Raw genomic sequence first — 26,159 nt, 5'->3', positions numbered from 1 at the left:
TTGTGGCGCACGGGCTTAGTTGCTCCGCGGCAGGTGGGATCTTCCTGGACCAGGGTTCGAACCCGTGTCCCCTGCATTGGCAGGCGGATTCTTAACCACTGCGCCACCAGGGAAGCCCCATCCTGGGCCATTCTTGTCATGGGAGAGTGAACCAAATGGGGTGGGTGTGGCTTTGAAGCTGGAGGGGAATTAAGTTATGGTTCTAGCCCAACCCCCTCATTTTATGTAAGGGGAAACTGAGGCCCAGGTGGGTTGGTGCTTTGCCTAAGGCCACGTTGCTAGTATGACTCCAACGGGTGGCATAAACTCAGGACCAGAGTTTAGGGTATTCAGATTTAGGGTATTCCCCCTGCCCCGTTTCTGGTCCTAAGTGGAACTTGGAGGAAGGGAGGGAGGGGGAAGCAGAGGCAGCTGGGTTCTCCCATCAGAGGGCAAGAGCATCTGGCCGGGGCTTGGAGCAGAGGGAGGGAGCTGCAGTGTTGATCGGGAATCTACACTTTCACTAGGTTCTCGAGATGTCCTGACGTTCTTCTACCTACATGCCTTCTGAGCATTGTCTTAAGGGGCATATCTCATCTCAGGCTCAGCGGTGTCCTCTGAGAGATGGATTAATAGGACCACACAGTGGTTAGAGGGGATTGATAGTCAGTGCCTAGAGAGCCCTTATCAGCATTCACTGCCCATTAGCTATTGTTGGTACAGTCTTTCTACCTATTATTATGGTTCCTTTATCTGTAAAATGGGTATAACAATGCCTGCCCCCTACCACTTCGGAATTTTTGTGAAGCTAAAAAGAGAAAGAAAAAAGAAAATGGCAGAGAAAGTATTTCATTCTCCTCCTCATTTAGTTCATCACCCAGGAGGGGGGGCAGGGCAGGGGGTAGGGGTCTTCCTGGAGGCTCCAGAGAGTGTCCAGGCAGGAGCAAAAAATGCTCTCCCTCGGCATTTGTATCGGTCAAGATGCCAAGAGGAGGGCTTCCCTGGTGGCGCAGTGGTTGAGAGTCCGCCTGCCGATGCAGGGGACACGGGTTCGTGCCCCGGTCTGGGAAGATCCCACATGCCGCAGAGCGGCTGGGCCCGTGAGCCATGGCCGCTGAGCCTGCGCATCCGGAGCCTGTGCTCTGCAACGGGAGAGGCCACAACAGTGAGAGGCCCCCGTACCGCAAAAAAAAAAAAAAAAAAAAAAGGTGCCAAGAGGTAGCAGGTGGCCCACTAAAATGGGATCGTTTGAGGAGGGATGTGACCAGGGGCCCAGAAGATGTGGCCCTGTAGCCGGAGTGAGCACTGGGTGAGCTGTAACTATTCTTGGGTCAGCAGGGAGGAAGGCAGAGGGGCCTGGGCTCCTCCTGAGTGACCTTCTTCAAGGGATACTTCAGGGATGTGGCCCACCTTCTTCAGGGCCAGCCTGAGGGGGCTGGGACGCAGGACCCTATTGGCCAGAGGGCACTGAAGTAAGCCATGGTCTCTGCAGGCCCAGACAGAGAGTGGGGAGGCGGGAGCGGGTCTGCAGGGGGCCCAGCACGGCACCGTTGGCGCCCCCAGCGCAGTAGGGGTGCCTGGGAGGCAAAGTGCGAGGGGTGGGAGCTCACCTGGTCTGTGAGTTCACCGCCATGGCTCCCTTGGGGGCTGACCCGCCGAAAGCCCCAGGGACAGGTTCTACACCGTACTGCCTCCCTGGATGTAAAATGTAAAACGAGGGTGTGGAACTAGAGGATTATTCAACCTCTGGAAAACCCTTGATCCCAAGATGCGTGGTCATTTGATCTGCATTTCCTCCCCAGGCAGGACGGTGGAGATGTATCTTCTGAACTTGAACCCTCCTCCCCACTGCCCCCCCCGCCCCCCCCGCCCCCCCCACCCCCGGCCCTGCCAAGTAAAGGGAAACTATTGGATGTTCTCCTTGGAACCGCACAGCACATGCTGCTCCCCCCCTCAGCCTCTTCTGTCGGGTAGAGGGAGGTGGTGTCACTCCTCCCTCCCCCTCCCTCCCTGCTGACATGGAAAACCTTGGGGTCAAGAAATATTCTTTTAGGTTCCTTCCGCCGGACAGTGACGTTCTGAATATTTTTCTACTCTACCGTCCTTGATTTTAGGGCTGGACAGGTTTGAACGTTTGAAAGCAGCCTGCGTTGTGCAAACCATAGGAATTTGGAGCTCCAGCATCTTGGAGACGATTAGCCAACCAAAAAATTCAACTTCTGCTGACTTTACGTGCACCAATCGCCCAGAATGGTAATGCTCTGACCGCAAATCCAAAAGTGGGACTCCAATGGGAAGGACTTTAAAAATCATCTTTTCTTATATCCCAAATCTTGGAGCTCAGAAAAGGAGACCTTTGTGATCACTCCCGTCATTTTGTAGATGAGAAAACTGAGGTCCCGAGAGAGCCACTCCCCAGAGCCCTGTGTCTTTCTTGCTCACAACCCCTGACCCCCACAACCCAGCCAAGGTCAAGGGCCTCACAGCCAAAGCGAGGTTGATCTTAGAAACATTTGGGGAAAATTAGGAACTGCTGACTGGTTCATTAAGACTCCACAGGCAGCAACAAACAACCCACCCCCCAGCTCCCCCCCCACAAGACTCCTAAAACCCCCAATACACATACAGTTCTGTTTAAAAATGTAAGAGCTCACCAAATGACTTGGAGCCCCATAATCCTGTTTATTTAGTTTCTGCAAATACAAAGAAAGGGATAAAAGTATTGCTCATTCATTTCTTAACCATTTACTGAGTCCCTAATGTGCGCAGAGGGTTAGGGACTACAAAGGTAAATGGAACACTAAAATCATAAAAATCACTGTATTTATGATTTTGTCTACACATCATACATTTTAAAATAAGGTTTGGCATTTTCCAGAAATGAGCATTTGCAGCAGGGTTAAACCTAGGAAGAATGCCTCAGTGATGCTATGGGCCACCTTGCCTTCAGCTTGAATTAGACCGTGAATTTTCTCACTACACACTTGAACTTGGCTTTACAAACCTGACATTTCAATGTCTGAATCTACTGTGAACGTAAGATGAGTGGATGCCTACTCCATTTAACGTACGGTTCCTGTGTACTCGCTGTGCACCAGGCCCTGTTCTAGGCACGGGGGATGGAGAAAGGAAAAATATTTATTTTGCCAGAATTTGCTCCTGTGCTGGGGATCAGGCTGGTTATGGGGAAGCCTGCCGGGTGAGCCCAGAGGCTGGCCCGCCTCTGCCCGGCACTGTGTGGCCTGGGACTAGGAATTTACTTCCCTGAGCTACAAAGAAGCTCCTCAGGACCTGGGGAGGATCTCCTTAGTCACTCTGAGCACTAACCCTACACTCGTGACCTGCCTCTACCACCTCCTCCTGGCCTCAACATCACTACCAAGAAGACACTGCAGGGTACCTAATTAGAGGTCGAAGCCATCATAAGAGGCAAAGCAGGCACTGTGTTTTGTTTTTAGTATCATAATAGCTCATTTGAGTCTCACAACACTGTGATGGAGGTATTATTATTATTCCTTCCATTTTATAAGTGGGGGAACTGAGGCACAGAGAAGTTAAGCAACTTGTCCAAAGTCACACAGCTAGAAGCGGGAGAGAGGACTGGAAATCAGACTGTGTCACACTGCCTCCTGCCGTGGCAGCCTGGGCTCTGACCAGTGGGACAAAGAAGGTCGCCGAGAGGCTAGGAAGTGGAAATGACAGGGTCTTGAGTGTTGGGGAGCAGCAGTTCGCTGCCCTGCCCGGTGGAAGGTGGACGGGGCAGTGGTTACTGCACTCATCTGCACAGTGATGGATCTGTCCCTAGAAAGGGATCATAACCCTAGAAATGTCCTTTAAAGAGACATCTAGAAAAACCAAATCCATGTCAAAAATCCTGTGAATCTCTAGGAGTTACAGGTTGCTGGTGCTAGGATGAAACTGGGGTCTGAGGGAAGAGCATAGTGTATTTCACACAGATTTCACTCTGTGGACACTGTAAAAATACCTTAAATCAGTTTGTCCCACAACACAGCTTCACTGGTCCCCAGTTCTGTGACTGTGGCCTCTTCAACCTCATCTCTAGCCAAGACCCTACCCTGCCTCTCCCAGAACCATCTACAACCCTGAGTTCCCCAAATCACTGCACCCTTGCAGGTTTGACGCTTGTGGTGAGCTCAGTGGTGGTCCCCCCAGAGATGTCCAGATCTAGCCCTCGGAATCTGTGAATATTGTCTTATAGGGCAAATGATGTGATTACAGATTTTTTTCTTAAACATTTTTTATTTCTTTAATGTATATATATATTTATTTATTTTTGGCTGCGTTGGGTCTTCGTTGCTGCACGCAGGCTTTCTCTAGTTGTGGTGAGCTGGGGGCTACTCTTCATTGTGGTGCGCAGGCTTCTCATTGCGGTGGCTTCTCTTGTTGCGGAGCACGGGTTCTATGCACGCGGGCTTCAGTAGTTGTGGCACAAGGGCTCAGTAGTTGTGGCTCGTGGGCTCTAGAGCGCAGGCTCAGTAGTTGTGGCGCATGGGCTTAGTTGCTCCGCGGCATGGGGGATCTTACCAGACCAGGGCTCGAACCTGTGTCCCCTGCATTGGCAAGCGGATTCTTAACCACTGTGCCACCAGGGAAGCCCCGTGATTACAGATTTTGAGAGAACATTATCCTGGGTCATCCCAGTGGCCCCAAAATCCAATGACAAATGCCCTTATAGGAGACACAGAGGAGAGGAGGGGGCAGGGCGATCACGGAGGCAGAGACTGGAGGGATGCGGCCACAAGCCTAGCAAAGCCTGGCGCCACCGGAAGCTGGCAGAGGCAGGAACGGATTCTCCCCTGCAGTCTCTGTAGGGAGTGTGGCCGGCTGATCCCTTGATCTCGGACTCTGGCCTCCAGAGCTGTGAGATGATACATTTGTGGTTTTAAGCCTTCCAGTTTGGGGTAATTTGTTACAGCAGGCCTGGGAAACTGACATCTGCCTACACATGCATCCCCACCTGGGAGACCTTCCGCCCACTCTGCTCTCCCTCGGGCCCCCCTGGAGGATTTCATACTTTGCCCACAGCCTCCTGCCTTCTCCCCCTGGCAGTGGACGAGGTCACTCCCACTGGTGGGCCCTCTGCTCCTTCGGAAGGCTTGCCATTTCTTTTCCCTTGTCCATCAGCTGCTGATGGGCGCAGCGTGTCTTGTGAATTGCATTGTCCACATGTGTGCCCTTCACAGGGTCTGGTGCGGCCTGGGCACCCACAAAAATACCACACAGAATGAAGCTGCAGAGTCCCAGTGACCGGCACCAGTCAAAACCCAGGACAGCATGAAAAAGCAACTGGCGACTGTCCCCTGCTGTCTCTGGGACAACCATGGGCCATCCTTGTCTCTGTCCTCCTCAGCTGACAGAGCCTTTGAGGGGGAGAGGGGTCCACACAGGGCCCAGGAGGCCCACCCTGCAGCTCCCCGTGTAGGATTCTGACTGCAGTGTTTGTGTGTGTGCGTGTTGGGGCCGAAGATGGGGACAAAGCTATTCCCTCGGTGAATGCAGCCCACAAGGTTTCTTGCGATCTGTAAGCTCTTAGTCTGGCCAGGGACGCACCTAAACCAGCACCTGAGCAGATTCTAGCTGCTCTTCCTCAACTGCTGCAGGAAGTAACGAAGCGTCAGGGAGGAGGCCCCCTCTGGTCCCCTGTAAGAACCTGGACCACACACAGATGCCTTATCGCTGTACCAGTCCTGCGTTCAAAGGGCCTTTGCCAGAAGGATGCTGAGGCCAGGCCCCAAGGTGCCTGCGTCTGGGACACCAGCCCTTCCTGGGCTGGCCAGGGGTAGTGAGTGTGCGCCAAGAGCCTGGGTCCTGCCAGGCTGCCCTGTGGTCAAAGGCTCATGTGGACCCTGCTGAGGACTTGGGCCCAGTTAAGAGAAATCCAGGCACCTCATCTGCTTGTGCCCTCCCGGGGATTTTGAAATCAAGGTGCCCATGGCCAGGTTCCTAGACTGACCTGGTGGCTCAAGGCTCAGCAGGCAGTGAAGGATAGTGTTCCTGTTCTCCAGCTACATGGAGAGGAGGTTCTGCCGGGGTGCTTCTCTCATGGTTCTCAGGCGGCAGATGGAAAACGCTGGGTCTCAGGCCATCAGCCACGCAAAATAGAATCAGGCAAAGGGTGTCAAAGTAAGACTTTGGGGGACACCTACTCTGTGTCCTAGCAGGGCCCCAGCAGGACACAGGGGCCTGGGAGGTGCCCTTTTTCCAGCAGCAGCCTTCCTCCCGCACCTAGTCTTCTTCCCCGAAACCCCTTCTCATCCGGGGAGTCCTAGGCTAGGGCTGGTTGGAAGTCTATAAAATGGGGCCCTAATCTGGGAAGCTGCGACAGTGGCTCCGATGGGGGGAGAGAGGGCCAAAGGATCGGGTTAGAAATCCCCTTCTTCGTTCCAGGACGCCCCTTCTCTGAGCCCTGGATGATTGAGGCTGCGGCTGCCGGGAGCGGACCCCAGCTTTACCTTCTGACCAGACCAGAGAAACGCTACAACGCGTCACGCGAAGCGCTCTCTTTGCCCTGGATACCTTCCCTCCCGCTACCCTGGGCGTCCCCCCACATCCGGACACCGTCCCCAGCTCTGGAGAGCGCTCCCTCCACATCCTGTACCACCAAAAAACTCCCCCCTCCATTCCCATCCGAGCCTCCTTTCACCAGGGACACGCCCTCTTTTTGTCGGCCTCTCCACAAGCCAGCCACGCACTAACCAGACCACGCTCTCGTCCCTGCCACCGCCCACAGCCTCCTGGAAGCCTCCTCCGCAGGACCCTTCCCTATCCTTCAGGACTCCCAGATCGGCTCGGCTGTAAGGGGGGCACCTTTTCCCCCAGTTTGGGGGATCGCTCCATCCCTAGGATCCCCCGCCCCTCTCTCGCTTCGAATCGCCTTGCGCCCCAGCCGCCGCCTCGGGGTTGCGCAGCCCGCACCTCTCTTTCTCCCCATCCCCGGCTTCCAGCCCTGTGGCGCCCTCCGAGCCTCCCATCCGGGGCGCGATCACATCCCCCTTATCTCCCCCCACCAGCCGAGGTCCCGGCGACCGCGGGGTCCACGGGGAGCGCCCCCCTGCGCCCGCCCCGCGCTTCTTTGTGCGGCCGGCGCGCGCGCGCTGCGTCAAGGCTGCCGCCGCCGCCACACGCACGCACTCACAGCGCGCAGTTAACCCCCGGGAGCGGCAGGAAGGGAGGTGGCGAGCGGGGGGAGGGAGCCCAATCGCGCGGTGCCCCCGCCCCGGCCCCGCGCGGCGCCGCCTCTGCCATTGCTGTGAGCGGGAGCGGGCGACGCGGAGGCTCGGAGTGCGGTCGGAGTCCAGACCTGCCGGAGCCGGGCGTGGGGTGAGTGCTGGCCGGCAGGCGGGGCCGCGGGGCGCCCGGGTTGGACCCTTCCGCCGGGGAGCCGGGTACAGGGCCGCGCATTTCCCCAGGTGGGAGGGACAGGGGTCCCTGGGCAGGTCACCGGCGAGGCGTCGCCAGGACCGGGGACGCGTCTAGACCCGCGGGCAGGGGCGGCGTCCCTGAGCTTGGCGCTTTTGCCCAGCGGGTGAGTCCATAAATACACAGCACCCACCCCCCAGCCCTCGGGCCGCGACCTCTGCGTCCTCACGACCCCTCCTCGGAGACGAGGCGGGGGCCGGAGAGCTCGCCGACGCCCGGGACAGCGGGTGGGTCTTGCTCGCGGTGACTCCCGCCCGGCCCTCGCTCCGCAGGCGGCAGCCTCGGGTCTCCCGGAACCATGGTGAAGTTGGGGAACAATTTCGCGGAGAAGGGCACCAAGCAGCCGCTGCTGGAGGATGGCTTCGACACCATCCCCCTGATGACGCCCCTTGATGTCAATCAACTGCAGTTCCCGCCCCCGGATAAGGTGAGAGGCCCCCGGTACCCAGGACCGCCGGGTGCGCACCCCCAAATCTCGGGTGGCGGCCGCAACAAAAGAAACGCGCCGCGTGCGCTGGGGACGCGAACTGGGGGCGGGCTCGGGCGGGGTGGAGGACGCCCCTCGGAGGACCACGTACCCGCGCGGGATTCTGGATCGGGTGATCTGGCCCCCCCCCCCCCCCGCCCCGCCTTAGATGACAGCTTCTTCCTGACAATGGAACGCGGACGGGGTAGGGTCCGTTCTTGATTTTCGTGGGACTCTTGTCCGAGAGAGGCCCCTGGCCCCTCCACCTACAACCCAGCCCCGTTCGTCTCAGCCCCGGGGTACCAGGAGCTCTGGTTCTGGGGTGAGCCCAGGAGTGGTGCGACTGCCCCTTGTGCCTTCCCGGATGATGCAGTTTCAGCCCGATTTGCCCCTTTGGGGTGGAGAGGCCCCTCTCCTTGGCCAGATGGGCCCTCCCTAGGGGCTGAATCCCCCTCCTTACCCTCTGCGCCCACCCCTCCCACATCGGCGGTAGATGCGGCAGGGTGCGCGCTCCTACACCGCCTCCTTCCTCTCTTTGTTCCTTTTGTGAAATCTCCAAATAAGCACTCGTGCTCCTCAGTATTAGGGTAACTGGGGACAGCCATTCATCATTCTCTCCTTAAAGCGGGAGTTTTTTCTTTTTGTTGAATTTAAGGAATCCCCTCTTTCTTGAATACCGCCTGCCATCAAGTAGTCTGTGTCCATTAAGAGCAATTTTTTCAAGAGTTAACATTAAAAACGCTTAAAACTCTAGACAGTTATATTGTAAAACTCCAACCTAAAATTATCCACACACATCCATTCTGACCCCCTTGCAGCTTTTCAGAATCATCCCAGCCACGAGGAAGCGCACTCTGTTCCCCCAGGTGTGCTGGCGTTAATTGTTTCATTTAATGCCTGGCAGGGAGGTTCTGACGCAGGGCTTGTTGTTTATTTGGGGCATGTTGGTGATTACTGGCCGTGGGGCAGGGGTGGGGATGAGAGACTATCCCTGCCATGGGTCCTTCCTTTCGTTATTCCCACGGTGGGCCTTTTGATAGCTTTACTCAGTTCCCCAAAGTGGTTTTGATTCCCCCAACTCTGTTGTCTGTGTTTGGGTAGGAGAGCGGGGGGCGGGGGCCAGAGCGATGCTGGAACAGGTGTTTTATTTCAAGAAAAGAGGATCAGCTGGTCACACCTGTGTACCTGGGTCAGGCATCAATGGTCTAAAAGAAGCTTTGTGGGAGGGGCAGGGCTGCCTGAGGACTCGGCTTCCGCCTCCCCCTTCCCTGTCTAGGTGTCAGACTTGCCCAGTTAGCCCAGCCTGGCGCCACCGTGCCCGCCTTCCCCTCCTGCCTCAGCCTGTGCCAGGGACACGGCATCCCCAGGAAGCACCTCTGTCAGGTGATCGCCTCCACTCAGCCTCCTCTTTGGTCCTCAGTCTGTTCCATTCCGGAACCGTCTGGCACATAGTTGGCTTATACCAGGGAGGAGGTTTCAGGCAGGTATGAAATTTTGGCCAGACAATCAGGCCATCAAGGGTAACCTAAGCAGCTCTGAAGGTGATGAGTCTCCCGTCCCTGAGATGCTCCAGACATGGGCATTCTAGCAGGGAGTGATGGTTGCGCCAGGTTTCTGAGGTCACAGATGAGGAAACCGAGTCTCCAGGCGTTTATAGGACGTGCGCAAGGTCACTTGGCTGAAGGCTGCCATCCTCCAGGATGCGGAAGCCCTGGCGGGGCCCCTTGCTCTGCCCTGCTTGGAGCCAGACCGCACTCTCACGACACATCTCTTAACCCGAACAGCGGCAACATGTTGCTCCCAGCTAGGGTTCAGGGAGGTGATGTCACCTGTCCCAGGGGACGCGTGTCCGAGGGCTGGTAACACAGTTCAGGTTGTAAATAGAATGTGTGCTGAGCACAAGGTTCTGAGGTGCAACAGTGCTGGTAGTCGCAGAGCTGGGAGCAGCCGCAGGGCCAGTCTCAGCGGACGCGTTGGAATGCTTGTTACTCACCAGGCACTTGTCCGCATGCTTTATGGCTTTCAGTTACTTTAACACACTGGCGTTAGGAGGTAACTACCACTGTTACCCCATTTTACAGGTGTGGAAATGGAGACACAGAGAGTTTAAGGAACTTGCCCGAAGTCACCTAGCTTGTTAGTGGCAGAGGCAGATGGAATCCGGGCTGATGGGATCCTGACCGGGTCCCCACTGGGCTCAGGGTCCCGTGGATTCCCTCCTCCTCACAGTAGCCCTACCAGATAGGCCTTGCACCCATGTCACAGGCCGGGAAACTGAGGTTCCAGGTAGCCAAGGGTGTGCTCAGGGTCCCACAGCTACTCAGGTACAGTTGGGGTTCGAGGATGGCAGGGTGAGGCCCAGGTGCTGCCCTAGAGATGGGTGCCCCCAGGGTGGGCACGCAGGCTGTCGCACTGAGCGCAGGGAGAGCTGCATGTAACGGAAGGGAGGAGGGAGGCAAGAGTGTGCTTTAAAGGGGTGTGGCCCTTAGAGCACTTTACAGTGTCGCATGGCGTGGGCCACTTTCTTCCTGAGGCTGCATCTGGTGTCACGGCTCAGTCTGGGAGCGCCCACAGTGTCCTGAGTGCTTGTTCTGCGCTGGGTCCCACCACCACGGAGGGCAGTGTGTCCCCACGCTGTGGTTCACCCAGTGAAGGGCGTTGTCACTTGGGTGAGGAAGAGGGTGGGGGGCTGTCTCTCTCCAGTCCAACTTCCTGGCTTCTGCTCTAGGGGGTGGGCATTTGAGGACTAGACACACATAGCCCCCGGACACTGCTCCCGGACCCCTCGCCTCCATGTCCAATGGGGACAGAGAAGGAAACAGCCCTGGCAACGGGCTGTGATGGGGGCAGTGATGGTGCGGAGAGGCTGTGAGCATCCGAGGGTGGAGGCTCGAGGGGTGGGTTAGGGTGCAGCTGACGCTGGGCGTTGGGTGTCGGGAAAGGGTTTGCCTGGGGCAGAGGCAGAGCAGATTTCGTGGTTGGCAAAACATCTCCCGCTTCACAGTGGAGAGTGGAGGGGGGACAGAGCAGGGAGACCCTTTAAGGGCTGTTGCCAAGACAAGGGAGAGAGGAGGGTGGGGGGTAGCGACAGACTCCCCAAGGTCGATTTGCTTGAAGGCTGGCTGCCTGCTCCTTCCTGGTGCTGGAGGGCAATAGTGCCCTTGAATCTTCTTGTTTTACCCGTGGCGGCATGTGAAGACCAGTGAAAAAATCAGCGCGTCCTTCCCACCACCTGGGCCAGTGAAGCTCTGGGCAGTGAAGGGAGCACCAAATTAGGAGTCAGGAGCTCTGCTCACTACTCTCAGCCCTGCCACCTACTAGCTACGTGGCCTTGACCAATGTACTTAACTTCCCTGCCCCTCCGTTATCATTTTTCCCTCCTGGGGCTGCTATCAGGATTATTAATGGTAATGTGCTGAAAGTCTCGGCACAGAGGAGATTTCTAATAAGTGGTGGCTGTTCTCATTCTTTCTGTGAAATACTTCCTGGTGAAATGGTGACTCTGAACGAGGGTTTCCCCACCTGTCCTCTTTGGACAGATGTGTCCGAGTGTATCTGGCTGTACTACTGACTGTTTGCTTCTGTTTCCTGGACAAGGTGGTGGTGAAAACTAAGACTGAATATGAACCTGACCGCAAGAAAGGCAAAACACGTCCTCCCAAGATAGCTGAGTTCACCGTCAGCATCACCGAGGGTGTTACCGAGAGGTTCAAGGTGAGTGGCCCTGGAAGCGGATGAGATGCTGCTTTTGCCCCCAGGAGGGGTCCACTGAGCTGCAGAGATGACCTGTGGAGTGATGGGAACAGGACGAGACACAGATATGGGCTGACCCCAGATGTGCAAAATTGACCTTGTGGTTTTTAAAATTTCTTCTTTCTTTCCTTTATCTTCCAAAATGATCAATATTACTTAGTTGTAATAACGGGGAAGACCCATCCCTAAACTTTCTTTTAGGCAAAGGTTATAAACATACGACAGATCACTTACCAAACATTAAAATCCCTTCAGTTCCGGGAGGAGGGCAGACAATAACAAAAGGGCAACCCATCGCACTTACTTGGTGCCAGGACCCGATCTGAGCCTTGGCATATGCAGGCTCAGCTAAGCATCCCTCCCCAGGAGGTCAGGACTATCCATGTAGCCCATTTTGCAGATGGGGAAGTTGAGGCACAGGGTGGTCATAGCTCTGTGTGGCAGGACCGGGAGTCAGAGGTGGCCCACTGCAGAGCCCTTGTGTTCACACTCCATCTGACAGGATGTGGAGGGGTGGGGCCTGGCTGGCCCTGTACATGGGTTGCTGGAAGTGCTCACTTTGGGGAGGGAAACCTTTCTCTGGACTGTTCTTCAGGGAAGAACAGCTGCTGAAAGGGGCGGGATTGCAGCCAGGCCTGGGGACAGAGCCTTCTCCCCTGAGTCTGAGTGGCCTCTGAGGATGGAAGCAGCTGTGTTGGTTGAGGAACAAGTTAGGATGTTGATCTTCTGGAAACTTGTTCTTTGGGAAACAGATGGCAAAATGGGGGCCCTCACCTGGATTCGGAAGGGTGACGTGGGCGACATGAGTAGGTCACCCAGGCCTCGAAGGGTGGCCGTGGCTGGCTCCCTGCTTGCCACCCACGTGGATGTGTGAGCCGCGTCTCTATGCTGGGTGCATGGGCACCTGCCCACCTCCATGCCCTGCAGTTTCCAAAGCCCCTTTGCACACTGCATCCTGTTCGATCTCCATGACGCACCTGTGAACTGGTTAAGGGATGAAAGTGAAGCCCAAGGAGTGAGGTGGCCTTGTGGGGTGACTGGGGATGCCAGGGCATAATGTGACTTTCAATCCTTCCCATCACTCCGTGCTGCCTCCCCGGCCTGGAGGAAAACCATACAGGGGCCGGCCAAGCCAGCGGGTGCCGTCAGAGTCGTTGTCTTTTGTGTCTGTGGGGTGTTTACTTGTGATAGCTCATCTCCTCCTCCCAGCAACCCTCCCCGAGAAGCAGGTACTATTAGTATAACCCATTCTATAGATGGGGAAGTTGAGGCGCAGAGAGAGAGGCCTGCATCTGTGGTTTCTGTTGGTGGCCTCAGGAGGGTGTATAGGTTGAGATGCTCTTCCGGCGGCTCCTGGCTTGGTAATTCATCCGTGTTGTGAGGTTCACGGGGTCAGGTTGGACTGACCTAAGGTCAGTATCTCTCTCCCGCTCTGGCCAGCTGCGTGGCGTGTGCCTCATCTGCTGCCACGTGCGTGACCTGCCCTGTCCACGCCCGGGGATCGACCCCCGGCTGAGGCAGAGGTGACCTCAGTTTTAAGGGCACGATAGCCATCATCCCGATGGCAGACGCCATCTGGATATCTGAGCGTGTCTGGGTTTGTCATTCCTGATTTGAACTCTGCCTCTCCTGGCCCCGGCATTTTGTGTGTCCACAAAGCAGCTTGAACTGCTATCCCTTCGTCTGTTGCTTGCATGCCAGGCTCCGTCCCCACCTCTGGGGTCCTTTGTTGGTGCTTTTCATGAACGCTCACCTCATGCAGGTCCCCATGTCCCTTGTTCAAGGCGTGGGTGATGCACGTGGGCCATCAGGGCTCTCGGCAGCCACAGCTGGGCCTTTGTGTGGTTCCCTGGCTCCAGTTGCCCGGAACCTGAGGACCCAGAAGATCCGTGCCTGCCCCAGTGGATCAGGCTGTGGTGGCAGAAGACCTGCCTTCTCTGCTCCCACCTCCTGGGATGTCCAAGAATGTCTAAGAAGGTGGTATATGCAGCTGGTGCTCAGGGGATTATTGCAGTGCAGTGGCCGTTTCCCCAGTTCTGCACATAAACCAGGCATGTCTGTACGTTTAGATCTGTGGCCTCCCTGTGGTTCACAGCCACCCGGAAGGGGGCGTCATTGCCTCTTTTGCAGATGAGGCTGTTGAGTCCCAGGTGGTCACCGGGGGCTGCTGGGGTACTCCCCATGACTCTACCTCTGAGGCCAGCACCCTTCCTCACATCTCCTGCCATACACACCTCCCTATGGGCCCCAACTTCCAAGTCCCAGACCCCGTTCCCCTTCCGTCACCTTCCAGTGCCAGCTCAGATATCACCTCTGCCGTGAAGCCTCCTGGGATTAACCTCATTCTCCTGGTGTTTCCACCCCCCTTTGTAACGAGGCAGTAACAGCATCTAACAGTAGCGGAGTGCTCCCATGAGCCAGACTCTGGGTCAACCTCGTTACGCTTATGATCTCATTTTATACTCAGAAACCTCATGAGGCAGGCACCATTATTATCTCCATTTTACAACTGAGGGAAAACCAAGGCAGAGATCTTGAACCCAAGCAGCCTGCTCTTGGCTGTAACACCTGAGGTCCACGTGGCTTCTGGAGGACACATTTGCATGGGATGCTTTCAGCCCCAGGCAACCTATTGCGCTGCTGGATTGTTCTGCTTCTAAGAAGCCTTTTCCTTTGTTGATTCAAAGCGAGAGAGAGGCATGGACATATATACACTACCAAACGTAAGGTAGATAGCTAGTGGGAAGCAGCCCCATAGCACAGGGAGATCAGCTCGGTGCTTTGTGACCGCCTGGAGGGGTGGGATAGGGAGGGTGGGAGGGAGGGAGATGCAAGAGGGAAGAGATATGGGAACATATGTATATGTATAACTGATTCACTTTGTTATACAGCAGAAACTAACACACCATTGTAAAGCAATTATACCCCAATAAAGATGTTAAAAAAAAAAAAAAAAACACTTCCCAGTGACTGCTGCCCTGTGGCCTCGATCCGAACACAAGTCGCCCTCCTTCCCAGCAGCCTTCGGATATGGGGGGGCCCACGTACCCCGAGTCCTCTCCCGTGTAAGCATCATTTTTCTGCCTTCCTTTCCTTTTATGTCACGGTGACCAGACCCCTTTCCCTGACTCGTGCTTCTCTCTGGGTGTGAGGCCTGTCATCTGGTGTCCCTGTGAGTGGGATGAGTGTCCAGTGGGGTGGCCCTGGTAAGCAAAGGCCCCCTGACCTGAGTCGGTGACCTGGGGGAGAGACAGAGCATAGCGCCCCCTGAGCCACCGTCAGGCAGAGTGCAGGTGCGGGGCTCTGGGTGCAGACAGAACTTTCCAGCCCCTCTGTGTCGGGCAAGAGAGGAGCTCCCTGATGCCTCCCCTCTGGTGCTGGACACATGTGCAGTGACAACTCCATATGTCAGGGGATGACAGACTGGGCTGTTGGCCCCCAGTGATGGGGACTTGGTGAGATTTCCAGAGACCCTCGCTTGTTGGGTAAGTTTGATGGCAGCTCCTGAGGGAGCCCTCTCTGGGCCATGAGTGGGTGTGAGCCCTTTACAGGTGATCACACATTCAGCAGGTGACTTGCCCAGGGTCCCACAGTCAGCGCGAGGCGACCTGGCCAGCTTGACCCAGAGGCCTGTGGGCCTGAGTCGCTCAGCTGAATGCCCCGCATCCTGCACACCTCCTGCCTTTGCTCCAGAGCCCTGCTGAACAGGAAGCTGGTTTACCGGGCTGCCTGCGTGCCGGCCGTGGGGTCTGTGCGCGGGAGGTGGCCTCCAGGTGTGGTCTGGGGCCACCTGTGTTGGAATCACCGGAGGTTCGATTTTAACAGAGAGACCCTGGCCCCTGGGGACGTGCATGGTAACAAGCTCTCCAGATGATCCTGCTGAGTTCGTGACCCTTTATGGGTGGGCTGCGTTCCAGCACCAGGACTGGGCAGGCTCAGGAGGGCTGGTGCCTTTTGGAAATGCTAAGAGTGCTGGCCTTTCTGGAATGTTCTCTCGGCCTTTTACTGCCCAGTTGTGTTTCTGCCATCTCTGAATGCACGCACACAGCGAGGCGTGCTTCCCTGGTGGGAGACGTCAGCTGGCTGAGGGCTGGGGGCTGTCTCCTGGAAAACTGGGATGTGTGTGGGCAACGGAGAGGAGGACCTCTACCCCTGCCCCCGCCTCCCACTTGAGGGTCAGTCACAGCTGTGGCTGGAACAGAGCATCTTCCTCATCCTGCTGGTGGTAGGGCAGCTTCCACGTGGCTCCCCAGCCCAGCTGTCTCCTCGTTCTTTTCGGCTCCGTGTGTGAATCGCAGAAATGAAATCGTGCCTTTCAGTGTTGAAGCAACACGTAAATAACATGCCCCCCTTTTGTCTGCGATGTGTGTAGTTCAGGAGCGAGGTGCCCCTGCTCTGCCCCTCATCTTTGTGTACCTGCGGATGGCATCCTCGAGATGAGATGTCCTTTTGGATGTTGCTTTATGATTAGCACCCGGGGATTAATCTGTTGGCTGCGAGGTTGCTAGGCTGGTTGCTAGGTAACTGCTGGCTGGGGAGAGGGTTTTCTGAGGCTCTGCCACACAGGGACTGCTGGATGAGTCACCCAGAGGTGGCCCAGAGTCTAGGCTTCCCGAAAAGGTGAGTGTCAACGAGGAAAGCAGTTGTTGAATTACCTCGCGGTGTGTCTATGCCGAGAATAAACACGGGCCCGAGATGTTTCTCAAATTAACTAAACCTAAACAGTGTTTTAATTGCACAGTCCCCCTCACCCATGCAGAGCGGCGTGTCGCAGTGCTGCTGAGGCTGCTTCTTCACGCTCGGAGGATGGAGGGGCCATACTTAGGCAGATTAAAGGAAGGTTTATGCTTGTGACTGCCGTGATGGAGGGCTGCTGACGCCTCCGACATCTACACACCGTCTCGTTGTGAGTTCAGGGTTTGGGCGAACAAGACGCACCCCCTCCCCTGGTTCCATGTTGCCCTCGGGGCTTTCAGAGATTCCAAGGTCGGCATTACACAGTTGGTGCAGGGCTGGGAGAATGTCCTGGAAGGAGAGACCAGGTTTGTTTGAATAGTGTCCATGTGCTGCAATGGGGGTCCCTTTGCCTTCTGTCAACAAATGAATCTGTGGGTGGTTCGTATCTTTTCTCACATCCTTAATGACCTTGAGCTTCCTAGGTGTCCATCTGTTTTCCACCCTCTCCAATAATCCCCTGGTGTGTTTCAAGATGCATTTGTTAAATATTTATGAACGGCGGCACCGTTGCCTTGGCACTCAGCAGTGGGCGTGGTCTTTGCAAGGTGGCACTGGGGATCCTAGAAATGCATCTCAACACTGTCACCTTCAGCAGGGCGTCATGCAGGGTTCAGCTGCCCCGTTTTGCGGTTTCCTGGCCCAGCTAGAGAGTGGGAGCTTCATCTGGAATGGAATAATTAAGTGGGTTGAGTCATCTGGGGGTGTGTCTGTATGTTCATTTTGTGTGGGTTACCGAAAATACTTAGTGCTGTAAATGCTTGGAGATGTCAGGATTCATCTTATTTTTCCAAGATTTTTTTTTTTTTAACTGCATTACTCAGCAGAAAAGCACATTTTTTTTTCCCCCTCTCCCTCCTGAGGGTGGGAGGGCAGAGAGAGCCGAGTAAGGATGACCCAGCCGCCATCGACCCAACGCTGCCTGCCTGGGCTCTTAGTAACAGTCTTGAAGGTTGATCTTACTGTCCTAATTTTGGAGGTGGGGAATTAAGGTCAGAGAGGAACCGGCCCAAGGTCAGCCAGCTAATTGGGGATAGCAGTAGGATTCGGCCCCACGTCCATCTGACACCGAGCCCGCCAGGCTCTGCTTTCCATACCCACAGCTGCATGGGGCCTGCGGGGTGACTCTCCCCTGCTGCAGATGCCCTAGTTCCCATCCCAGCTGGGCAGTGACCCCCGGGAGGCTCCCCGGCAGGAGAGGAGATCCCAGGCCAGAAAGAGCAGATGGGAACACAGCAAATTCAAGTGCCCATCGAGCTCCTCGTCTATGAAACAGGGTGACTGCTAATTCCCGACTCATGGTGAATATTTGGAGAACAGGTATAAGGGCCAGGGCCTTGTAAGTCAAGTGGCCGTGTAATTCATGGCCCAGACCAGGACACTTTGGAGGGTGATGGTGGACCCTGTGCATTTGGGATGCCGGAGCAGTAACTGTCAGCCAGGACTGTCCCAAGCATCTCGGGCACATGGTCCCATCCTTATAAACTCCTAATAAAGTTCACCCCGAGGCCCATATCCTATTTGCTGTCCATTCCTGGCTGTTCTTTCCAGAAAACACCCCTTGACCCCTCTTGCCTCTGGGGCAGGGCTGCTCTGGCTTGGGCTCACCATCTCTTCCGGACCCCTGCCACAGGCCGGCCTCCTGCCTCTGGCCCTTTTTTTTTTGGTAGTAAAATATACATAATATAAAAGTTACCATTTTAAAGTGTTCAGTGCCATTTACTACATGCGTGGTGTTGCCCAACCATCACCATTATCTATTTTCAGAACATTTTCAATCACCCCCAGAGGAGACCCCATACCCATTGGCAGTCACTCCCCATTTCCCCCTGCCCTTAGCCCTAAGCAACCACTAATCTCTTTTCTGTCTCTGTGGATTTCCCTATTCTGGACACTGCATGTAAGTGGAATCATACAATATTCGGTCCTGTATGACTGCTTCTTTCACTTAGGATGATGTTTTCAAGGTTCATCCAGGTTGCCGCATGTATCACTGCATTATTCCTGTTTATGGCTGAGGAATGTTCCATTGAACGGGTAAGACTACATTTTGTGTATCCATTCATCCATTGATGGACATTTGCATTGTTTCTACCTTTCGGTTAAGTGTGAATAGTGCTGGAGGGAACATTCATGTACAGGTTTCTCTGTGACCACCTGTTTTGAGTTCTCTCGGGTATGTAACCGGGAATGGAATTGCTGGTTCGTGTGGTGGTTTTATGTTTAACATACTGAGGAACTGCCGTTTTCCACAGCAGCTGCACCATTTTATATTCCCACCAGCAGTGTACAAGGTTTTCACTTTTTCCATATCCTCACCAACACTTGTTACTTGTTTATTTTTTTATTATAGCCATTCTAGTGAAGTGTGTATCTCATTGTGGCTTTGATTTGCATTTCTTCTTTTTTTTTTTTTTTGCGGTATGCGGGCCTCTCACTGTTGTGGCCTCTCCCGTGGCGGAGCACAGGCTCCGGACGCGCAGGCTCAGCGGCCATGGCTCACGGGCCCAGCTGCTCTGCAGCATGTGGGATCCCCCCGGACTGGGGCGCGAACCCCTGTCCCCTGCATCGGCAGGCGGACTCTCAACCACTGCGCCACCAGGGAAGCCCTGATTTGCATTTCTTAACGGCTAATGATGTTGAGCGTCTTTTCCTGTGTTGGCCATTTGTTTATCTTCTTTGGAGCGATGTCTATTCAAGTCCTTTCACATTTTAAATTGGGTTGTTTGTCTTCCTGTTGTTGAGTTGTAGGAGTTCCTTATATGCTCTGGATACTAGATCCTTATCAGATGTATCATTTGCAGATATTTTCTACCATTTTGTGGGTTGTCTTTTCACTTTCTTGCTAGTGTTCATTAATGCACAAAATTTTAAAATTTGGGTGAAGTACAGTTTATTTTTGTTGCTTGTGTTTTTGGTGTCACATCTAAGACACCGTTGCCAATTCCAAGGTCATGGAGATTTACCTCTGTTTTCTTCTAAGAGTTTTATGGCTTTTAGCTTTAATATTTAGGCCTTTATTCCATTTTGAGTTAATTTTTGTACATGGTGTGAGGTCAGGGTCCGACTTGATTCTTTGGTGTGCAGATATCTAGTTGTTCGAACACCATTTATTGAAGAGACCGTTCTTGCCCCATTGAATGGTCTTGGTGCACTTAGCGAAAAAATCAGTTGGCCATGAACACATGGTTTTATTTCTGAACTCTCCCTTCTATTTCATTGATTTATATGGCTGTTCTTATGCCAGTCCCACACTGTTTTGATTACTGTAGCTGTAAGGTTTTTTTTTTTTTTGGCGGTACACGGGCCTCTCACTGTTGTGGCCCCTCCCGCCGCGGAGCACAGGCTCCGGACGCGCAGGCTCAGCGGCCATGGCTCACGGGCCCAGCCGCTCCGCGGCATGTGGGACCCTCCCGGACTGGGGCACGAACCCATGTCCCCTGCATCGGTAGGCGGACTCCCAACCACTGCGCCACCAGGGAAGCCCTGTAGCTGTAAGTTTTGAAACTGTAAGCTTTGAAATTGGGAAGCGTGAGTCCTCTAGCTTATTCTTCATTTTCAAGATTGCTTTGGTGTTCACTATACCTTGCAATTTCCATTTCTACAGCAAAGGCTGTTGGGATTTTGATAGGGATTGCACTGAATCTGTGGATCAGTCTGGGAAGTATTCCCATCGTAACATTATTAAGTCTTCCAATCCATGGTGCTTTTCATTTATTTGGGTCTTCTTTCCTTTCTTTCAGCAACGTGTTATAGTCTGCAGTGTACACATTCTTTCACTTTTTACTGTAGGCGATCAACTGCAGTAGTATAAGTAAATCCCGTGACTGTCACCAATGCAAATCCCAAGTGTTCTTTGTATCGCACTGCAGGTGTTGCCAAGATCTTGGGAAGTGCTTAGTCCCATCTTTCCTTTGAAATCACAGTATTATAAGATCTTGTTTTTCTTGGTGTGTTAATAAGGAAGCACATGCATAATATATCACAAATGCACATTTTCGCAATATTTTGATAATAGTATTTCAGTGTGATGGGTTTTTTTTCCTGTGTGTTGTGTCTTATGCATTTTAAGCATGATTCTGAGAAGGATTTACAGGCTTCACGTGGCTGCCGGAGGTCAGTGGCACAAACATGGTGGAAACCCTACACCAGGCTCTCCCTCGACCCCCGCTGCTCCCACACACTGTTCCTTAAAGCCCACTGCCCACAGCAGTGGAGTGAGGGTCACCATGGGGCACCCGCCGGAGGACACGGGGTGATGAGTACAAATCCCTGTACAGTAGCTGGAATTTCACCCCACTGTGTCCTGCTGTAGAGCTTTTATTGACAGCTGCACAAAAGTGGTGTCAATTTAGGGACCATGTAGTATCTGCTCTAACACACACGTAAATTGGTGGCAAACATCTGTCCTTTAGGCAGCTGGCGATACCTCCCAGCGCTATGAGAAATGCTAATTTGGGACATAATAGAGGGGCAGCCACCTTCTGGAATCCCGCAGCGCCCAGGAACCATCTGGGCTCCCACCTCTTGGTGTGGCACATGGGGTCCTTTGTCACCCACCCGTGCCGCTCTCCTGCAGGACGTGTGATGCTCCAGCCGCACTGGCTGAACACGCTGTGTCCTGGATGCCTGGGGCTTTGGTACAACCTCTCTCTCCCTCTGACTACAACACACTTGCCCGAGCTTCCCAGGAGCGCTCCCCGTCCTTCAAGACCAGACACCCCCTCCTGGACCGCTTCCCCGCATGGGGGGGTTTGGCCTCTGCTCCCACCTTCCCCTCCCGGTTCTCACTCTGTGCTGTGGTGAGTTAACACCACTCAGCAGAGACCAGGGCTGACCCTGCTGGCCAAGGTCACTCCATGGTGGCCGGGAGCCTCCACCAGCCACTGGGGATTCCGTTGATGTAGGAAGGCAGGGCCTTGGGGCCCAAGACACTTTTGCCTTTGTGGGCCCTTTCCTCCTTAAAAAAAAAAAACAAAAAACATCTTATGACTGTCTTGGACTAAAGATGAATATAATCCAGGCTGGATTCATTACTATTTTTTTTTCTGGTTTTGAAGAAAAAGTTAAAACCATTTTCTGGGGTCACTAAAAGCATCGCGGGCCCCAGCACTGGGTTTTGTGTGCCTGATAGAGATGTCGGCCCTGAAACAAAGGCTCTGCCTCTAAGGAAACACCCTTCTGCCAACCAAGGGCCTCCATGGCCTTCATCCCTGGCCCCCAGGCCCACAGCCCCACCCGGAGAGGACAGCGGCAGCTTTGGGTACTGCCCGTCCACCCGGGTCCCGGCCTCCGGGGGACCCTGGAGGGCAGAGCTGCCCGGGGTCCTGCCCCCTTCCTGCGCATGATCATTTCCTTAATAAACCCCGGTAAACTGAATTTATGTTCCACTTGATGTGTAGATGCTCTGGGTTGGCTCCTGGCACCCAAGGGCTGCCCTGTAAGTCCTCACTGGGGGATGGGCTACCTGCCAGCTGCATCCACCCACTGACTCATTCACTCGTCTCCCTCTGCCTATTGTGTGGTTTCAGCCCTGCCTGCAGGGGCTCGGTCTATGGGGAGGTGGGCTTGCAAGGAGGTGAATTAGTTTCCTGCGGCAGCTGAGTGGCGTAAAACCACACGCATTCATTCTCTGACAGTCCTGGAGGCCAGAGGTCCTGACTCAGTCGCACTGGCTGTGCTTCCTCTTGCAGCCTCTGGAGGTGTGCTGCTTGCATTCCTTGGCTTGCAGCTCCTCCCTCCATCTGCAAAGCCTGCGGCACAGCATCTCCAATCTCTCTCTGCTCTATCTTCCCATCGGCGTCTCCTCTGTGGCAGATTCGCCCTCTGCCTCCCTCTTATAAGGGCGCCTGTGGTTCCACTGAGGGCCCCTCTGGATAATCCAGGATAATCTTCCATCTCAAGACCCTTGACTTGATCATATCTGCAGAGTCCCTTTTACCATGTAAAGTGGCATATGCAGGTTCCAGGGATTGGGACCTGGATACCTGTAGGGTATCAGCCGGCTTCCCTTGGCCTAGTCGTCTACATGTCTGAGCCTCCGTTGCCCCGTTGGTAAGATGCAGTCAGTAACGTGGCCTTGCAGGTGCTGTCGTAGGAGTGTACAAGCTTTATTTAAACCGCCTACCGTACGTAGTGCAGAGGCAACGAAGTTTCTGGAGCTGCCATCAGTATGGTGTTTTGGTGCAACAGGGCAGAGCTTGGGTGGGAGCTCAGGAGCCCCCTGGCTGCAGAAGTTCGACGCAAAAGTGGGATCCACTGTTCACCCCCACGGTTCTCAGCAAGGCGGTGGGCTCACATACTGATGCCTGGGTGTTGCTCCTGGTCTGGGGTCTGGGTATCGGGGTCTCCCAGTCTGGAGTCCGGGTATCAGGGTCTCCCGGTCTGGGGTCCGGGTATCGGGGTCTCCCGGTCTGGGGTCCGGGTATTGGTGTCTCCCGGTCTTGGGTCCAGGTATCGGGATCTCCCGGTCTGGGGTCCGGGTATTGGTGTCTCCCGGTCTGGGGTCCGGGTATGGGGATCTCCCGGTCTGGGGTCCGGGTATCGGGGTCTCCGGTCTGGGCTCTGGGTATTGGGGTCTCCCGGTCTGGGGTCTCCCAGTCTGGGGTCCGGGTATGGGGTCTCCCGGTCTGGGGTCCGGGTATGGGGATCTCCCGGTCTGGGGTCTGGGTATTGGGGTCTCCCGGTCTGGGATCTCCCAGTCTGGGGTCCGGGTATCGGGGTCTCCGGTCTGGGGTCCGGGTATGGGGATCTCCCAGTCTGGGATCTCCCGGTCTGGGGTCTGGGTATTGGGGTCTCCCGGTCTGGGGTCCGGGTATCGGGGTCTCCCGGTCTGGGGTCCGGGTATGGGGGTCTCCCGGTCTGGGGTCCGGGTATGGGGATCTCCCGGTCTGGGGTCCGGGTATCGGGGTCTCCGGTCTGGGGTCCGGGTATGGGGATCTCCCGGTCTGGGGTCTGGGTATTGGGGTCTCCCGGTCTGGGGTCCGGGTATGGGGGTGTCCCGGTCTGGGGTCCGGGTATCGGGGTCTCCCGGTCTGGACTCTCCCGGTCTGGGGTCCGGGTATTGGGGTCTCCCGGTCTGGGATCTCCCGGTCTGGGGTCCGCGTACCGGGATCCTTGGAGGCTCCTGTGATTCTGGTACACAGCGCCGTTGGGGCCTTTTCTGTGCTCAGGTCGGGTCACTGAGGTGATGGCTGCCCCTCCTCTTGTGTGCGCCGCGGGCTTTTCGGCCACCTGTGCGTCCCATTGTTCCCGTTGTAGGTGCTGCCTTTTCAGTGGCTGGGCCTCCGTCGCGTGTACAGGAAGGTGCTGGATTTGATGGTCTCCAGGCATCTTCCTTGCTCTGAGGCCACAGCCCTGAGGGAGTGGGGCTTATGTTGTTCAGTGAGGGGCTGCTCTGCCCAGGTCTCCTGGACACCCCACTGTAAATGTGGGTGCCCCGCCTTCACAGCTGAGAGGGGACTGAGGGTCAGGGGCCAGATGCCCTTTCCAGAGTCACTGTGTGTGTTGGCCGAGCAGGCCTAGAACCCAGGGCGCTTGACACACAACGGGTAGTGGATGGGTGGCTTGTCTCTTGGCCAGAGTATTTCAGAATTGGCGGAAAGATGGAGCCTCGGGCGATCAGGGCTCTCCAGGGTGCTTACAGCCGTGGTGTGCCCATGTGGAGAAAGCCAGAGGGTACTCCCAGGGCCTGGAGGAAACAGGTATGTCTGGCTAAGTGATTTCACATTCTGTTCTGGAATATTCTTAATTGTCTCATGGGGGTGGGAGGTGAGGGAGGTTCATGAAACTCTCCAAACTGGGACAGAGTTTCATGTCACTTGACTCAGGAAATGGTAGATACTGGGTTATGGGGGACACATGCGCTCTCGGTGTCCAGAGAGGCTGGCACGTTCCAGAGCCCTCCGGGAGGCAGTGGGCCTGGCCAGGGCTTTGGCGAGGAGGAGGGAAGGCCGCCAGCCTGGCCAACTGGGGAAGGGACAAGGGCAACCTCCGGGGGAGGTGAGCCAGTGCTGACCACTCAGGGCCTAAAACAGCCTTGGTGTTAGGGGCTGTGTTAGTTTGCTAGGGCTGCCGGGACAAAGTACATCGACTGGGGGACTCCAACAGCAGAGATGTATTGTCTCCCGGTTCTGGAGGCCAGAGGTCCAAGACTGAGGTACCAGCAGGCACCCTCTGAAGCCTCCGGGGGAGAACCCTTCCGTGCCTCCTCCTGGCTCCTGGGGCGGGGCGGGGCGTTGCCGGCAGTCCCTGGCTTTCCGTGGCTTGAAGGTGCATCACTCCATCCTCCATCTTCACGTGGCCGTGTGTGTGCGCCTCTGTGTCCAGATGTCCCCTTTTCATGACACAGTCATACTGGATTAGGACTCACCCGAATGACCTCAGTTAATTGAATCACCCCTGCAAGGACCCTATTTCTAAATAAGGTCACATTCACAGGTGCCAGGCTTAGGGCTTCCACTTTTTTTTGGGGGGTTGGGGCACAATTCAACCTTGACTGGGGTGCAGCACATGGGGCTGGCAACATGCTCTCCAGCCCTTGATAGCTTTTCATTCTCTTGATAAACGTGTAAGAGTGTGAGGCCTTGTCCCTTCTTCAGAGACAAGATGCGCAGGCGACCTGCTCGTCACACAGGTGGCAGGTGGCAGAGCCAGGATCCAGTTCGGAGCCAGCTGGGGATCTTCCTGGAAAGGCCTGCGGCTCGCTTCTCAGGCCTCTCAGGCCGTGGTGACTGCAGGGGACACCATGCCATGTAGGGAAATGTGCTTTCCAGCTCCGAGCAGACTCTGGGGCCCGGGAGAGGCCCGGGGTTCACTGAGGCGTGGAGGGGGGAGGGGGACAGCCCGCCGTTGGGGGCTGGGGTTTGCCATGCCCCATGCCTCCTGCTGATTCTCCGGGGATCTATTCCTTTGCCTTCTCCCTCGGCTGCTTGGGGGACTGTCGTGTTCTCATTTCTCAGTTCTGTGAGCTCCTTGGCCATCGGGCCCAGGAATCCTGGATGGAAGGCCCAGGCCAGGTTCCAGGAGGACGGCCCTGAGGAGGTGGTTCCCCACGGTCCTGCAGAGAGGGGGGGGTTCTTTTTATACCTAAAAGATGGGGTACTGTGAACCAAACCCCACGTGGCTTCTGATTCAAGGGATAGGTTTAAGGATGCACGTCTCTCCAAGACTTGAGATTATACTCTTTTAAATTTTTTTTAATTAAATTAAATTTTTTTAAAAAATTATTTATTTTATTTATTTATTTTTGGCTGCGTTGGGTCTTTGTTGCTGCACGCTGGCTTTCTCTAGTTGCGGCGAGCAGGGGCTACTCTTCGTTGCAGTGCGCGGGCTTCTCATTGTGGTGGCTTCCCTTGTTGCGGAGCACGGGCTCTAAGCGTGTGGGCTTCAGTAGTTGTGGCACGTGGGCTCAGTAGCTGTGGCTCGTGGGCTCTAGAGCGCAGGCTCAGTAGTTGTGGCGCACGGGCTTAGTTGCTCTGCGGCATGTGGGATCTTCCTGGACCAGGGCTCGAACCCGTGTCCCCTGCATTGGCAGGCGGATTCTTAACCGCTGCGCCACCAGGGAAGTCCCTATACTCTTTTTTAAAAAATTGAAATGTAGTTGACATATAGCAATATTTTAGTTTCAGCTGTGCAACAGAATGATTCAGTATTTGTGTGTATTGAGAAATGATCACACTGTAAGTCTAGTTAACATCTGTCACCACACAGTTACAATATTTTTTCTTGTGATGAGACCTTTTAAGAGCTACCTTCTTATCCACTTTCAGATACGCAGCACAGTTTT

General features: G+C 55.1%; 2 protein-coding genes across 4 annotated transcripts in view; one reads left to right on the top strand and one right to left on the bottom strand.

The window, feature by feature from the left end:
- Window positions 1-6,839: 6,839 nt before the first annotated feature.
- LOC137222988 (putative HTLV-1-related endogenous sequence) lies at window positions 6,840-7,719 on the bottom strand. The gene is made up of 2 exons (XM_067734618.1): window positions 7,589-7,719; window positions 6,840-7,428 (listed from the first exon to the last, which is right to left on the bottom strand). The coding sequence occupies exons 1-2, from the start codon at window positions 7,717-7,719 to the stop codon at window positions 6,840-6,842; spliced, it is 720 nt and encodes a 239-aa protein (XP_067590719.1).
- The window catches only part of NSG1 (neuronal vesicle trafficking associated 1), a 32,365-nt gene continuing 13,358 nt past the window's right edge, over window positions 7,153-26,159 (top strand). The window contains exons 1-3 of one of the 3 annotated variants that reach the window (XM_067735504.1): window positions 7,153-7,320; window positions 7,692-7,846; window positions 11,483-11,599. In XM_067735504.1, coding sequence (XP_067591605.1) covers window positions 7,718-7,846; window positions 11,483-11,599 — 246 coding nt within the window. In that variant the 5' untranslated portion in view covers window positions 7,153-7,320; window positions 7,692-7,717. The remainder of the gene's footprint in view (window positions 7,321-7,691; window positions 7,847-11,482; window positions 11,600-26,159) is intronic. The other 2 variants (XM_067735503.1, XM_067735502.1) reach the window with 2 other exon arrangements.

This window comes from Pseudorca crassidens, chromosome 4 (assembly GCF_039906515.1).
Source record: "Pseudorca crassidens isolate mPseCra1 chromosome 4, mPseCra1.hap1, whole genome shotgun sequence".
Taxonomy (NCBI): domain Eukaryota; kingdom Metazoa; phylum Chordata; class Mammalia; order Artiodactyla; family Delphinidae; genus Pseudorca; species Pseudorca crassidens.
The sequence above is the reverse complement of the archived record's forward strand: the minus strand, read 5'-3'. Positions and strand labels throughout refer to the sequence as shown.

Bases quoted from the DNA above. Each gene is read 5' to 3' on its own strand.
- LOC137222988 (XM_067734618.1), bottom strand. From the start codon at position 7,719: ATGGTTCCGGGAGACCCGAGGCTGCCGCCTGCGGAGCGAGGGCCGGGC. The intron at 7,429-7,588 runs GTGAGGACGCAG...TGACCTGCCCAG, and splicing joins CTCGTCTCCGAGGAGGGGTC to GGACCCCTGTCCCTCCCACC.